The 15668-nt window shown below is 37.4% G+C and overlaps 2 protein-coding genes across 3 annotated transcripts in view; both read left to right on the top strand.

Moving 5' to 3' along the window:
- maf1b (MAF1 homolog, negative regulator of RNA polymerase III b) lies at window positions 1-6403 on the top strand. The gene is made up of 8 exons (XM_079801302.1): window positions 1-1221; window positions 1844-1928; window positions 4040-4171; window positions 4257-4419; window positions 4713-4834; window positions 4938-5057; window positions 5142-5237; window positions 5456-6403. The coding sequence occupies exons 2-8, from the start codon at window positions 1846-1848 to the stop codon at window positions 5478-5480; spliced, it is 741 nt and encodes a 246-aa protein (XP_079657428.1). The 5' UTR covers window positions 1-1221; window positions 1844-1845; the 3' UTR covers window positions 5481-6403.
- Window positions 6404-7101: 698 nt separating this feature from the next.
- Window positions 7102-15668, top strand: part of LOC307116837 (leucine-rich repeat-containing protein 14) — a 10012-nt gene continuing 1445 nt past the window's right edge. Inside the window, exons 1-5 of one of the 2 annotated variants that reach the window (XR_013815337.1) lie at window positions 7102-7484; window positions 7567-7844; window positions 9149-10012; window positions 10330-11995; window positions 13526-14380. Coding sequence is in view for 1 of the 2 variants with exons in the window: in XM_079801272.1 (XP_079657398.1) it covers window positions 7567-7844; window positions 9149-10012; window positions 10330-10909 (1722 nt within the window). In the remaining variant the exon portion in view is untranslated. Of the gene's footprint in view, window positions 7485-7566; window positions 7845-9148; window positions 10013-10329; window positions 11996-13525; window positions 14381-15668 lie in introns of those variants that run through there. The other variant, XM_079801272.1, reaches the window with a different exon arrangement.

Genomic DNA, 15668 nt, shown 5'->3' with positions numbered 1-15668 from the left:
ACACACATTCAAACACACTGTTTTCTCATCTAGGGGATATCCCAATTTTCCATATCAAGCTGAAATTTCATCTCATGAAACATAATACAACTGTGGTGATTATAGTTGCACAAAAATACTGCTTCAGTCGTGGTTTATTTTGCTTTCATGATCTTACTATATGGCATAATTACAAATACCACAGTTACACAATGGTAAATATTTTAACCAGCCATATATGTATACATAGTTTGTTACATGTATCGATTGGTCTAGATTACGTAATCAGACTACAAAACAGTAACATTAATTTATTTAGTTAGTTACAAAATAGATCTGTGCGTTCACATTTTGGAATGTAATAATTTTTTTAAAAAAACAGTTAAAATAAATAATAGTAAGGCACTGTTTAGGCACTTCAAACTGTCACGTCTTCACAATCGAGTTACCACACCTTCTCAAAACATAATCAGCTTCTATCTATCTACAACCTATATACAATGTCTAAATAATCTGTCTTTAATTTCTTTTTAACATTTAACTTTTTTCGCTCGACATAAAATAAACACAAAAGGCCTGTCGCTCTTTAGATTTAAATTAAGTGACAATTTCGCCAATAGAATGACTAGTACATTTAATTGACAGACTAAATAGCCAATAGAAGCGTCCATATTTTACTAAACACCGAAGTGGGTGTGGTCATTATCAACGGAAATGTTTCAGACTGCCAAGAGGCGTGGCTTTGTACACTGTTTCTCTTCAGGCTGTCGACTGTCGTAGATGTTTTCAATATTTTTACGGACATAACACAAGATTGAGAACGCATAACCGTTAACGATAGGTTACAAGTGGTAATTTAAGCATCGTTTGATCAAGTCGCGTCATTCAAATTGACGCGTATCTCGTTTTCAGAAGATAAATTGTTCTAGGTCAAATAGGGGGATGCTGCTGCAGTTGTTGTCTTTGAGCTCGACACAATCGACGAATTTTATGTTGCGTTTAGTCGAAATAAGAAGCTTTGCGATAAGAGAAAACGCCTGCAGAATATGTCAGTCTCGACCGAGTCATTTTCAAATATACTAAATTTTCACTGCAACGTTTTTTATTGCTGCCCCGCACCGCGCGTAACGTTAGACGCCAGAGCATTTTAGCTTGTATTGTTTTGAGTTGGGCAACTGAACCGATCCAACTGCTCTTTTCACCCAGATTTTTAAATCGGAAAGTGACAGTTCAACAGGAAAGGTAAGCACAGCAAAGGATACTCTGTGGTAATTTATATGCTGTCAAGATTAACAACCTAACGTTAGTTCGTCACACGTAGGTCAATAGATGTTTCTTAGTGTAAACAATAGAATGTATTTATTGCCTAAACCATTTTGCTCCTTCATAAACTAATATTGTCCTGTTAGCTACTATTTTGTCAGTAAAATGTCCCCCACTTTAATATTGTGTTTGTTTGGTTTTACCCAATACGCCCAGGTCGATTTATAAAGTAGGAAGTGGGTTGTTGGGGGGAGGGGGGTGATAGTCAGATGGGTTTGTCTTACAGTTTCAGTCAACAAATAATCCGCTATTTAATACATGTTCTTTTTATGTTCATATAGACTTAATGTTGGGAATTTATCCATTTGTAAATTTGTTTTTAACATAACGCTAACGGCAGTCAGTGAATTTTTTGTATGTAAATAAGCAACATTAGACGCACCGAACGGTTTCCACTTGGGCATCTCCATGGCAGTTTCATTGAATGTGATACTTCTAGTTGCATTAATAAATGACTTGTACTGTAACAGGTTATTCACAAACAATGAAATACAGATATTTGGTTTCTGTTTAGTGTGTGTGTGTGTGTTTTGTTTTACAGCTATGAAGCTTTTAGAGAATTCCCTTTTTGAAGCATTGGGCTCCCAGCTGTGTGTTGAAACAGGAGATGCTCGCATCCTTGGCAGGTATGAACTAGATATCTTGAGCACTTCTGTTTTCTTCAAACTTATTATAAGTCCAAGAATTGGTATTTATAAAACCAGGACATATAATGGGAAAGTGCGTTGCAGGCTTTGCAAAGTCAGAGGGAAAGAGAGTGAGAGAGAAAAAGAAAATAGTTTTTGCTCCCCCTTATGTCATTCCTAACTCATAAAAAGTTTGCTCTTGTTTGGAGCTCAAATAAGGATATTTTTAATGAAACCTGTGAGTTCTGTCCATTGAAAGTCCATTCACCCAGTGTTGACTCTTAAAAAAGTTCATAATAGATCATAACAATAACAACATTTATATATGAATAAATACATTTTAAATCTGTTCATATAAAGCAATCTTGTCTCTTCAGAAGACTTGATAGATGATTAGACAGCAGATTAAACTGCTTGATTCTTATGGATTACATTTACAATCTCATAATAAACCCTTTGGATCATTTTGGTGGAGACTGAACTTTCAGTGGAGAGTAAGAAATCTGTTTCATTTAATATATCATAAATTGTGTTTCGAAGATGGACAGAAATCATATAAGTTTGGAACAGCGTAAAGGTGAGTAAGTTAAATGAAGACTTTTTTTGGTGAACTCTACCCCTTTTAATAACGTGTCTTCTGAGGAAGATTTTGATAAATGAGTGTTATTGCTGTAAAATATTAAGAATCCTTTATACAGCATCACAAACAACTGGAAAAGTCATGGAAATTCATTGGTCAAAAATAAATTGATTTAGATTTAATGTCATGTGATTTAGGTTTAATTTATTGTGTTCCAGTTAAATTTTCTGCTGAACATCCTGTCACACATCAACAAAAACATGCTTTCGCTCTTCCTGTGGTTATTGTAGTGTCAAATGAAGCTTCATGTGCATCAGTGTTTTAGCTTTTACTGTGAAAACATTTGCATCTGATAACACACTGTGCAGAAGAGTTGAGAAGAAGTTGCAGAACTAATACCGCAATACTTGGCTCACCACATCAAAAAAGTGTCATTTTAGCCGCTGTGTGTCTCTTAATATTCCAGTAGTTTTAAACTTTAAACAACGTCAAGTCATCACAGTCATGATGTAAGGGAAATTGAACCAATTTTATTTAAAATTTTAAAATTGGAATGTGTTTCTTCGTTAGCTATTTGGTGTTGGGTTTAAAACTGGAAATGTCTTTTCATTGACTTTGTCAAGGTGTTATGTAAGGACAAGGGGGTCCGTTACCAAAATGGTGATATACCCCGAGACGCGATTGTTGTTGCCGTGACGCAGATTGTAGTGTCCTCTAACACATGCCAGTGTGGTTATTTAGGGATGCATGTAAACACAGCTGAGTTTCATATGAGCTGCCAGCTTCTTTGGCATTTAATCATGTTACTGGATTAGCGCAGAGTACAGTACAGAGAGATCAAATGTGGCATCCCTGAGTACAGATGTCAATATCAGTATACATCTCTTAATAGTGCTCATAATGGCATCGTCAAGTACATATAACCCATGCATTTGCCTTTGTACCATCTCTATTTTGCGAACGGTCACTGTCAGTATCTTGTTACAACCCTAATTTCAAACTGTCTAGTTCAGTGTGGCGTTTCTCCCCTCGAGCTGATCTTTACACACAGCAGCCACATACACTCATTTACAGTTTGTGACAGTTCAACCTTTCTCCATTGTTTGCTTTTTTTCTTCTACTGATTTGTGGAGCTTCAACACTGCTTGAAGTGAGCTGGCTACAGTGTCCCGAATCATATGACTCTCCTCTGTGTCCTGCTACAGCCTTTGCCCTTCACCTATAAATAAGCATGTCTGTGGAGTGTTACTGGGATGGTCTTTCTTGCATAAGCCAGAAAGATAAACGCATACGATATTCCCATGCCCTCCCCCCTTAGCTTTACATTTTTAACATTTTAGCGGAGCCTAAAAATATAGGTTTGAAAAAGCACTGCAAGCAAGATCAGGATGATTACAATAATTTAACTGATGTCTTGAATACTGCAATACAAAAATATGTTTTATGAAATCTTCTATAAAACCCAAAATATTATATCTGGCGAACAATCAAATCTTTCTTTTTTTTTTCCCTTTTTCTTTCATACCTGTAGGATCGAGAGTTACTCGTGTAAGATGGCTGGTGATGACAAGCACATGTTTAAGCAGTTCTGTCAGGAGGGGGAGCCACACATACTAGAAGCTCTTTCACCCCCTCAGTCCAGCAGTGCTCCGAGCCCCAACCTGTAAGCTTTAACAACACACAGCCATAAGCTTTACCTCAGCTATTGTTGTTGCACTTCACAATCTCTCTCATACGCTTTCATTTAGATTGGGTAAGAGTGGGGAGGATGGAGAGAACCCACTAAGTGATAAGTGTTGCAGGAAGACTTTGTTCTACCTTATCACCACCCTGAACGAGTCATTCCGGCCTGATTATGACTTCAGTGCTGCTCGTGCCCATGAGTTCAGCCGAGAGCCCAGCGCTAACTGGGTTAGTATGACTGGTGTCTGTTGTATCATGATAACATATCTGCTTGGGTAATGAAAAAAAAGTGCTGTATCATTCCACTTTTTATAGATGATATTTTATATCGGGTACAAAGGTTAAAAGTAAAAGAAAAGTTCCCATAAACTGAAAGATATGTGTGGTTTCTTTTTTACAGTGTGGTAATAAAACTGGATTCATTTGGTTGACATTTCTGAAACTTCTTTTTTTGGTCTTGCTCTGGTTGTATGTTTGATTATCTGGTTTTTTTTTTTTTTACTCTCGTTTGTGTCCTCCAGGTGGCTGACTCTGTTAACAGCAGCCTTTATTCTGCTGTAGGAGAGCAGTTTAACTCTTTAGGTCCAGAACTGTGGAATGCCATTGACCAAGAGATAAACCTGCAGAGCTGTGACATCTATAGGTGTGGGAAGAGCGAATAAATGATTTCCCCTGCCCTCAGTTGTGTTTTTTTTAAATGCGTTCTGTACATATATTTTAATAAGTCATTGCTATTTTGTTTGTAGCTACAACCCAGACCTTGACTCTGACCCCTTCGGTGAGGAAGGCAGCCTGTGGTCCTTCAACTACCTCTTTTACAACAAGAAACTTAAACGCATTGTATTCTTCACCTGTCGCTCAGTCAGGTCAGTAATCACTTGCTGTACACACGTTATAGAAAAGTAATTTTACTAGGCATTTTATTTATTTTTTTATCTACTACTGTTCAGTGTCCTCAGTAGTTATGGTTGCAGTGGCTTTGACAATGAGTTGGACATGGAGCTGGATGATGACGAAGAGGAAGTGGACAGTTTCATGGAAGACAGGTGAGGTCATTTTCATGAAGACTTCTTCATAAACCACATAATCCATAAGGACTTGTATATCAATATCAATAATTTTTACATCAGAGATGATTAGCAGTACCAATTACAAGTAAGCAAGTTAGTATGTTTCTGTGTGCTTCGTCAAGGTCTTACTTGTAGTTCAGTAAAAATTGTTTGCCATAGTCTTTTAAAATGGTTTCTTTTGCTCTGTATTACAGGATCCCCCGAGCTCTGTGTGTCTAAAGCTTCCTCAGGGATGACTACCTGAGCTTCAGCCAAAGGGCATCATCGATAACTTTGCACCCACTTTCTTCTTACTTTTTTTGAGGAAGAAAACTTTATTTTCTGGGGATTTTCTTAAATGTGTTTGTGCTTAATTTTTACTTGTTCGTTATGGACTATGAGGGGAATTTCCACCTCCCCTCCCATTTGCCCTCTAAAAAAGATCAGAGACTGTGGCTGAGAGGAATTCCAGGAGAGCTGCTTGGACAAGGTTTGATATGGACTCATTTAGGCTTTGGTGAGGCTGAGACAGTAAAAACCACTGGAAACCAGCTCTCTCAGGAATGAAAGAAAGTTGCATTTAAACACCAGCATTTTGACTGCAAAAATGGGGTGTCCGACATTCTTTTGAACACACTTTGGACTACAAAGACTGCAGTGCACAAGCACCATTTCTGCCCCTTCTGTTTTATTTGTTGTCCTACTGTTTTCGTAATTTGCTGTTTGCCTAAATGAAAGCTTTTTTGTGTGTGTTTTTAGCAGATAATTTTATCCAAAGCAACTAACAGGTAAACCCCCACCAAAATGAGCTATAGACATTTTATTTGCTTTATATAAGACTGAACCATAAAGCTTTTTTCTTTTGTAAACTTAATTATCTGAAATTCATCTATTTTATTATACACTGCACTGATCTTTTTTATTATTATTAAATGTCTGCAGGTTGCATTGTTTTTGACTTTCTATAATTTTGGATAATTGAAAGGTAACAACCAAATATTGTTAAATCTTTCAAGGCTGATGTATTTTAATCTGTTCATGTTTTCATAATATTTAAAATAACAGCGCAGACATGGAAAGAAGAATGTGAATGGAATCTTTCTCTTGTAGCCATTTAGGATTGAGCCTCTGTGACAATAAAACTAGTTTTGTGTTGTTTGATAGCTGAAATCTTCTGCTTTATGACCATTCCTGAATTCATATTGATGTCAAAAAGCAACTCTTAACTACCATTTACCAATAAGCTTTATTTAACACAATTTAGTTACCTTAAATGTAAACTGCAATTTAAGAAGTAGCTAATGTTTGATTTGCACATAAAGGGAGGCTTCAAAACAAATGTTTAATTATAACTCCTCCAAAATATTTTAAGGAACAAATATTACAATGCTATTTTAAACTTTGAAAATTAAAATCAAAAGGCAACACGGTTACCGTGTGTAGTGACTGGGACAGATCAGACGAAATGATTTGTTATATTCCATAAATGATCCACCAGACACCTAACAACAAACTACGTGTCTGTGAGTGAAATGCCCCTAAACAACTAACACCCAGATGCAGATCAAGGGCCTATACCATGATTTGGTAGTTGAATAAACTCATGGTTACAGGATTGTTGACAAAACCAAACGGAGTGTTCCCTGGTTGAACAGGTTAGTTGATTGTGGTATTAATTCTGCTACATCAAGTTAAGTTTTATATATAAATATTTATAATAAATTAAAATTTGTTATAATTAATTAGTGATATTTTATTTTGATCGGTGTAATCATTATTGTCGTTGCCCATGGTTAGTTTTTAAATTGTTGTTGTTGTTGTTTGCCAGGGGTAGTCGCCAAATGAATGCGTTTTCCCCGCTGCGTCATCAAAGTGCGACAACGTTTAGTCGTAAACCTCGGAGGGAGTCGGAGCGGCATGGAAAAACACTCCAGATATTTAAACAATTTGTAAGATTCGTACATATCCCACATAGGTGTATTTTACTTTACGTTACTGATGTTCCACTTTTATAAAGTAGGCATTAATCATCTGTCACCCGCTAAAGGTTGAGCATATTAAATACTATATTTAGGTTTACTGGACATTTAAGACGCTCGCGACATTCAGATGCCTGTTAAACGAGTCTAATTGAATGTAACGTAGTTATTTAGTATGCAGGATTACAATGTGATGAAAGAGGTCATTTTGTAGTTGCTTTAGAAACACCGAGGTGCTTTTGGGGGCGTTCTTGAGAGATAAAAGGTATTTTCTTTTAATTAATCAAAATGCTGCAATCAGTCATTTGATTTGCCTGTCAAGTAATGATCTCAAATGCCGTCCTCAGATGGTTCTGTCGTTGGTGAACCTGTGCGCCCGGGAGGTAGTGAGCGACCACAGCTCTTCGCCGTATTGGTTAAGTTGTGTGCCGAGGGAGCTCTACCGAGCGCTGCTGGACGCCGCCTTCAATCACCGCCGTCCTCTAGCCGTCGGTGAGCTCGTCCAGCGGTGGCCTGAGCGAACACTGACTGTAGGAAGCGGCAGAAAAGCGGGCCAGTGCCCTCCGAACCGCCTCTGCGTTCAGGCTCTACTGCTGGCTGTGGTCAGGGGGCTGACGGACAAGAGGTATGGATGTGTTATCTCTAAATCACCCTTTTTCATTTTAATGACAAAATGTGAAATAAAATACACGAGGTCAGTACAGTGCCATGTTATACATGGAACTTAATTTAATCTTCACAGCATGTCTCAGGTCACATGTCTCTGACCTGACAGTATGGATAAATATAGATAGAAATGTTGTTGATGCCCCTTTAACCTCACTGGCAGTAAACAAGTTAATAAGGCACATGTGGATGAGGATGACAAATAAAAAATAAAAAAAAATACCATACTACCATTCAACAACAACCATACAATTTTTTTGTTTTTGTTTTTGTTTTGGTAAAGAAAGGTAAGACAGTAAAGACCTTTATAATATCCTAAAATATATATCCTCTATTTCAAATGCTGATATTTAGAACTGTCTATTCATCAAAGAATCTTGAAAAGAGGTATCACCGTTTCCCCAAAAATATTAAGCAGCACAACTGTTTTCAACATTGATGATAATAATATATTTTTCAGCATATCAGAATGTCAGCCTTAAAGGGATAGTTCATCCAAAAATGAAAATTAACCAATAATTTACTCACCCTCAAGTCATCCTAGGTGTATATGACATTCTTCTTTCAGACGAATACAATCTTGAGTTATATTACAAAAGTCCAGTTTAATCCAAGCATTATAATTGCAGTAATAGTTGCTTTGTTTTTGAAGTCCATAAAAAGTGCATCTGTCCGTCAAATAACTGCTCCACGCGGCTCCGGGGTGTTAATAAAGGCCTTCTGAAGTTAATCGATGCGTTAGTGTAAGAAAAATATCCATATTTAAAACTTTATAGAGTAAACTTTCGACCGTCCGCCTTCCCTGTTCAATTTATGGAAAAATTGTTGAAAGTTTCCCTGCCGATCGAATGACTAACGCTACCAGGTCCGCTCGTCATGACGTCACGTACGCATCTTGAGTTTCACTTTCAACATTCAACACTTTTCCACGGAAGGCGGTCGGCCGAAAGTTTACTTGATACATTTTTAAATAGTTATATTTTTCTTACACAAACGTGTCGATTCGTAAGTTATGGGCTAATTTTCATTTCTGGGTGAACTAACCCTTTAAGCTATTTAAATTTATTTTGAAAATATATATATATATACATTTATACGTGTGAGAGTGTATTGTATACATAAATATAAATGCATTCCCAAATAGATTTTCAATGTCATTTTGTCTTCTTTGTCTCCCTCGGTCTTGTTGTGTTAGTTTGTATTAAGTGTTTCATATAATCTTTTAACATTATTTACAAGCTCTCTACCTGCCTCCCTTACCAGATGTTGCCTGCAGTTGCTGAATCTCAGTGGACTTCAGTGTGAGGATGGGAGAGTTGAAGACTCAATGGGTGGCTGGTCCATCACTGTTGCCCTCTGCTCAATGGTGCTACAAGCTCGAGCTGCTGCCTCCAGGGCTCACAGGAAAGATGGTGAAAGAGAGCGAAAAAGAGGGCTGGAAGCAGAGCGCGACCGGGGTGCTGTCAAACGAGACCGGGGCACTGTAGGGTGCGGGAATAGTGGTGAAGGGAGTCATGGAGGACACAGTGTGGAAGTAGTAGGGAAGATGGAGTGCACAACCAACGAACAAACGTTACCAGAATTTGAGTCAGTGAAGGGTGTCAGGAGGAGGATGGAGATCCAGAGGAGAAAGATTTCATCTGAGGTGAAATCGAACACTAGCAGTAATAACGGTAGTTTATGTGACCAAGATTGGGATGAGGTAGCTGTGGTCCATGTCAGGGCTGACTTATTTATCAATTCCCGTTCCTGGGAGCGTGTCCGTGATGCCCTTAGTCAACTGGGCCATTTGCAACTCCACTGCCGCTACCTTCGCGTGGAGGAACTCTCAGCACCCTCTATAGTTTCCTTATTGGGTCTGTTGCCTCAGCAGGATCTCCTCGGTGTGGACATCCGCTACTCCAGCCTTGGGGTGTCGGGCCTGGCTATGCTACTTCCACTGTTAGCTCCCTTCCCTCAGCTTCACTCTCTCAGACTGCATTACTGTAACTTAGACTTGCAACGCACACAGCCTGGCCAGCAGGGGGCACTACAGGACATGTCTAAAGGACTGGGTTCACTGAAGAGACTGAAGCGATTATGCCTGACTGCACTCCGACTTCCAGGACACTTGCGCTTGCTGCTCAGGTACATACACATGTGGGATTACACAGCTGTATTTGTCATGCCCGACACTCATACACTCCTGCTACACACACACACACAGTTTCATAATTTTAGTCAGAGGGTCAAAATGCTATTCATGCATACAATGATGAATTTTTAATTCCTGAAAATATTTTTTTATAAAGTCAATGTCAGGGTGATGCAATTGTTCTAATATCATAATGAAAAAATACACACACACACACACACACACACACACACACATGCAAGTATATATGTATGTACATGTATATGAAAGCATTTCACATGTATTCAGCTCATGTTTTTCCTGTTTGCAGCTCTCTTTCCCAGCCCCTGGAGGTGCTGGAGCTGCCATACCTGTGCCTGACCTCCACTGACCTGGCCTACCTCTCCTGCAGTCAGCATGCTTCATTCCTGAGAGAACTTGACCTGAGTGAGAACCGGCTTGATGAATCATCCCTGCCCTCTCTGCGCCGTCTCTTAGGTCAAGCTGAAAGCTCCATGTCTCAGCTTTCACTTTGTGGTTGTGGCCTCTCAGACACTCTCCTGGGAGCTCTTCTCCCTTCCTTGTCCTGCTGTCGGGCTTTACGTAGCTTAAGACTGGCCTTAAACCCACTATCTAGGACGGGACTTCTTTCCCTGGCCCGTACAGCAGCAGGTATCCCTTCTCTTCGTCTGCTGCTCTATCCTAATCCACTAGAGGAATATGTGCCTGGTCTGCCTGCCCTCCCCTCCAGTGCTCAGCTGCTGGACTGGCCTCTACTAGAGGAGCCTGAGAGCAGGGACTTGACGACGAGGTTGCTGGATGAGGTTCTGAGCTTGAGAGGACGTTCCCGGGACCTTATTGTGACCTCTGACCTTCTGAACTATAGCCCAGACTTGACTGTGGATGATTAGGGGGTGAGTGTTTCACAGCTCGCTCTCATAAGCACTTAACAATCAAAACTATGCTTAAACTAGTACCCTCAGCTTATGTTTTAACCACTCATGGGGAATTTACTTGAGGTTGCCAAGCTTTTTTATGAAAAGCAAACCTTGGCTTAGACATTCAGTCTTAGAAAAATAAACCATAGCATTATATTATGCAGCATTTTCATATAAAAGGATTTCGATTTTATTAATGCATTGCGTATGGTTTTACTGCCTTATATCATGTTATGTTTACTGCCTTATATTATGTTTATGGCCTGCACTGATGGAACAAACTAAGACACCTCTTAAAATTCTTTTTAAAACTAAACTTGTGTTGACTTCTGAATTATAGAAAAGCCAGGCAAAAAAGTTTTATTTTTGTTTGAATAATGAAAATGTTCAGATTCAATGTTATCTGCTCTATTGCCAGTCTAATTCAATATGTGAAATGTCTCATGAAGATAATCAAGACCTAAAGGGATAGTTTACCCATAAATGAAAAACTCATTTAGTTCCAAACCTGTATGTTTTTTTGGCTTCATACAAAACATTCAGACAATTTTTTAGGTTAACTGTTCAAAAACTATGATGTTCAATTCATATTCACAGACAATTACAGGGTTCCCATGATTTCTGGAAAATCTGAAAAACTTGGAATATTTCAGGACAGTACAGTTTTACAATAGGAGCTGTAGTCCCTATTGTATTCGTTAGTTTTCTCACCGAATTGGAGTCCATGGCAGTCTTATGAATGGAACATGAGAATTTGTAGTTATGGTAATGAATAGTGATTTGACCAATTTTGGAGTCTCTGTGGATCAACTCCATAGGGTTAAAAAATTCACTTTTCTAAAGGTTATAACTTTTGAACCCTTTGTTCTTGAAAAATTTAATTTAGTTAATCCGATTCATCTCTTCATGCTGAGCACATTCAACATCTTACATGAAGACTTCGCCCATCACAGTAGTGGCAATTTTGAAAAGTACAGTATTAAGTTATGATGTTGCGAACTTCACAAGGTCGACCCAAAATTTTCAGAGGAAAAATTGAACATTGGTACACTTTACAGGGCTCCAGAGTGCGACTAAATGGTCGCATTTTGCGACTAAAATTTGAGAGTGTGCGACTGAATTTTACATCCAGTCGCACATGTGCGACCAGTAAATTTGCCTGCTGTCGGTACTGGAGAAATTAAGAAAATGCACTTACTAATTATAATTGATAGACGTTATGTCTGGCAAATTCTATCTTTGCCAGCCGTTTCTATATGAGATCATATTAAACCATTTGTCCGTGATGCATTTTTGCCATTCGCAATCCAGAAGAGAGAGAGAGAGAGAAAGCGAGAGAGAAAGCGAGTGAGCTCTCTCACGTGGAGCTACAGCGAACACAACACCACAGTCAGCTTAATGAGTGACGATGGCCAAGAGAACTACACAAAAGTTTAGTCTGCTTAAACTTTAGGGATGTGCTGTGATATTAATCTAATTTTATTTTCGATTTTGGCTTCTAAGAATTATAAAAAGACGGTATGAGGTAAAACTATTCCTATAGCAGTGTTCGTCGAGCTCATCCTTCCCTTCACAGCTCCGCTGTCATTTCTCCCTAAACCTAAACTTAACTCAGAATCAGTGATTGTTGTAAACTGCAGTCTCTACTGTTGCTAAACTGCGGGATGTGTTTGATAATAAAGAGCTATTAAATGCACAAAAATCCGCGCAAGAGACGCTGTTTCCAACTTCAAGGCGGCTTATATGTGTGTGCTGCGAAATGGACCGACTTGCACTTAATATTTTAGGCTTCGTGTGCGCGTCTAAACCATCAAATACACAACAAATAGCCGGTGTCAAAATGACCGGATTGGAGAGTAGTTATTTTAACAGTTTATATCTTAAATGGGCGTAAATAGTTTGAAGAAATAGGAGAATATGATATTATTAGTTCTACATTGATCGGTCTTAAAGGGGCAGCGTCTAATAAACCTGCTGACGATTGAGCCATTCATTCGAATCGAACAAAAGGCAAATAGAAAATATTCACATCTCTTGAATTAATAACTTTATAAGCATTAATCTATCAATTTATACAGTGAAAACTATGCAGTGTTATTTTACATTTCATTACTTTATTAGATTTCTTTGTAGGTTTGTTCTTTACTGTAATATTAATGTTAGCAGACCTTCCGAATGCCTGCACACTGGTCCATTTACAAATAGATGTTTTATATTTTTGTTCAAACTTTGCGGTTTCTTTTGCTATAGATATTTTACTTTTCAGATTGTAAAGCCATGTTAATTATGTTGTTAATTGTGTTTTTTTTTTTTTATAAAAAAAAAAAAAGATATTTAAAGTATAATAAAAAGAACCGATAAGAATACTGTTAAAGTACCGGATCGATAAGCAGTATCGGTAAGAGTAGTAATACCATTTAAACCTTAATGATACCGATCCCTATTAGTAATACAGTGGACATTAGTAGATTTGGTTAGCATGTTGATTTACGGTGTGCGCCCCTAAAATTTCTGGTTGTGCCCCTAAAATTTTCAGTAGGGGGCCATTGTGCTCCAAGTGAAAAAAGTTAGTCTGGAGCCCTGCTTTAGCGTATGGGTGCCCCGATCAGGATTTTTGGAGCTTATCAAGGGAAACAGGATCTGCCGATACGATCACCGATTCCGATCTAGTTTTTTATAGGGATGCAATAAGGATTTTTACAGACATTCATTCGGGGCATGAATTACATTTTTGAAAATGGGGGACGTGCGTGAATGCAGCGAAAAACTCATTTAAAACGGGAAAGAGCTCTGAGATTGACTACAAATAGATTTGACAAGAAGTCTGAGGTATATTTTTGCAGACTTGTCGAAAGCTACTGAAAAGAGACGCAAATGGATCGCTGCAATTCACAGAAACAACTGGACTCCAGGCAGCAAAACATGGCAGTTATCATTTTGTGTCCAAATGTTGAATTTTGGGGTGAAATCATACAATATATAACAATTCAATATATAGGGTATTGACAACTCGTCAATTAAATATTTACCCTCTTATATTCTGCATAATTGGATGTTTTTAAATAAACAATGACAAAAACTATACGAGTGTTCATTCGTTGGCCAGAGGAGAAATGGCCCCCTGACTGAGCCTGATTTCTCCCAATGTTTATTTATTTTTTTACTACTTTCTGTCACCTGATAGAGTTTGGGTTACATGCCACTTTCGCCTCTGGTTTGCTTAATTGGGGACACTTAATATTCAACAATATTATTGATCTGAACTGCACTGACACTATATGAGGAGAACTAAACTGAGCTGGACAATGACATCACTGTTTTCTGCAGAGCTGCTTAGATTAAATGAACTAATTTAATAATTGATCATCTTTACAACAGAACTGAATCAACACTGAACTGACTTCAGCTGAACAACAACCTAAATAAATAAAGATGACTTGACTTATTATTGAGTTCAAGAATGTTACAATATGGGAAATCTCATCTTGAGAAGTTAGTTTTTGGGAATAAAAAATTGTGCAGAACAAATGAACCACAAGTTCAATAGCATGGTTACTGCCAATAATACAAAGAAATTGTCTTTCAATGAAATGTTTTAAATACATTTTATAAAGGTAGATATAACATTAAATTCACCCAAATACATTTTATCTGACTGCAATGATAAAATAAACGAAGCAAAGTTTCTTCCTCAATTTTACAGAATATACATAAGTTAGAAACCTCAACAAAAGTAGCAATGTGGGGAGTTAGTTGGATATAATTAATTATGCAGAATCTTAAAATGCACCACTCTTATTTTGTTAGAAATACAGAATATTTCAGCTTACCATGCTATTTTCCACAGTTCTAGAAAAATGTGCATCTAGTGGAAGTGTGAACTGTATAGGCTAACGTAACAATTACTTTATATATTTATTGTAATTTTTTTTATCACACTCATCCAATAAAAGTTTAGGCATATAATAGTTGTTTTTCGCTCATTAAAGCAAAAGAAAGTTTTAAATAAGTGCACAATGTGGAGACAAAGCTTTTATGACAGAGTTGAAAGTCATAGAGGAAAATGATATAGAGTAAGTTTATCCTCCAATACAGCCATAATTTTAGATATATCCAAAAAAATACCTCTATCAAACCACTTGTCCATAAAATAATTAGTTTCTGATTAAAATATTCAAATTATTCCATTATTATGTGTACATAACAATTTCCATGCGAGCTACTTGGTGAAATTGAGAGAGAGATTGGTAATTTACGCATTTTAAAATAAAATCTGGTAACACTTTACGATAAGGTTTCATAAATTAACATTAGTTAGCGTGAACTAAGAATGAACAATCTACAGCATTTATTGATCTTAGTTATTGATAATGTCAACATTTACTAATACATTATGGAAATCAAATGTATTTATTAACAATAGTTAATGCACTGAACTAACAAACAAACAACAAACAGCTCTAATATTAATAACTTATAACTAATATTAACCAAGATTAACAAATACTGTAACACATGTATTACTCATTGTTAGTTCATGTTAGTTAATACATTAACTAATGAGACCTTATTGTAAAGTGTTACCAAAATCTAAGCCATGAATCTACGAAATATGGCATTTGGGATATAGTAGCAAATGGAGTCATTACTTTAGACACATTTTTTTAACCAATAAATGAAGGAGCTAACTAATTCTTTAAAAATCCAAGACTTCAAGCTCAACACTTCTATT

The sequence above is a fragment of the Gobio gobio genome, assembly GCF_949357685.1.
Source record: "Gobio gobio genome assembly, chromosome: 2".
In the NCBI taxonomy this organism is placed as follows: domain Eukaryota; kingdom Metazoa; phylum Chordata; class Actinopteri; order Cypriniformes; family Gobionidae; genus Gobio; species Gobio gobio.
Note: the sequence above shows the minus strand (reverse complement) of the source record. Positions and strands in the feature narration are given on the sequence as shown.

Excerpts from the sequence above, each read along its gene's own strand:
- maf1b (XM_079801302.1), top strand. The coding sequence starts at position 1,846 with ATGAAGCTTTTAGAGAATTCCCTTTTTGAAGCATTGGGCTCCCAGCTG. Across the intron at positions 4,172-4,256 it reads AGTGCTCCGAGCCCCAACCT|ATTGGGTAAGAGTGGGGAGG; the intron begins GTAAGCTTTAAC and ends GCTTTCATTTAG. Across the intron at positions 5,058-5,141 it reads TTCACCTGTCGCTCAGTCAG|TGTCCTCAGTAGTTATGGTT; the intron begins GTCAGTAATCAC and ends ACTACTGTTCAG.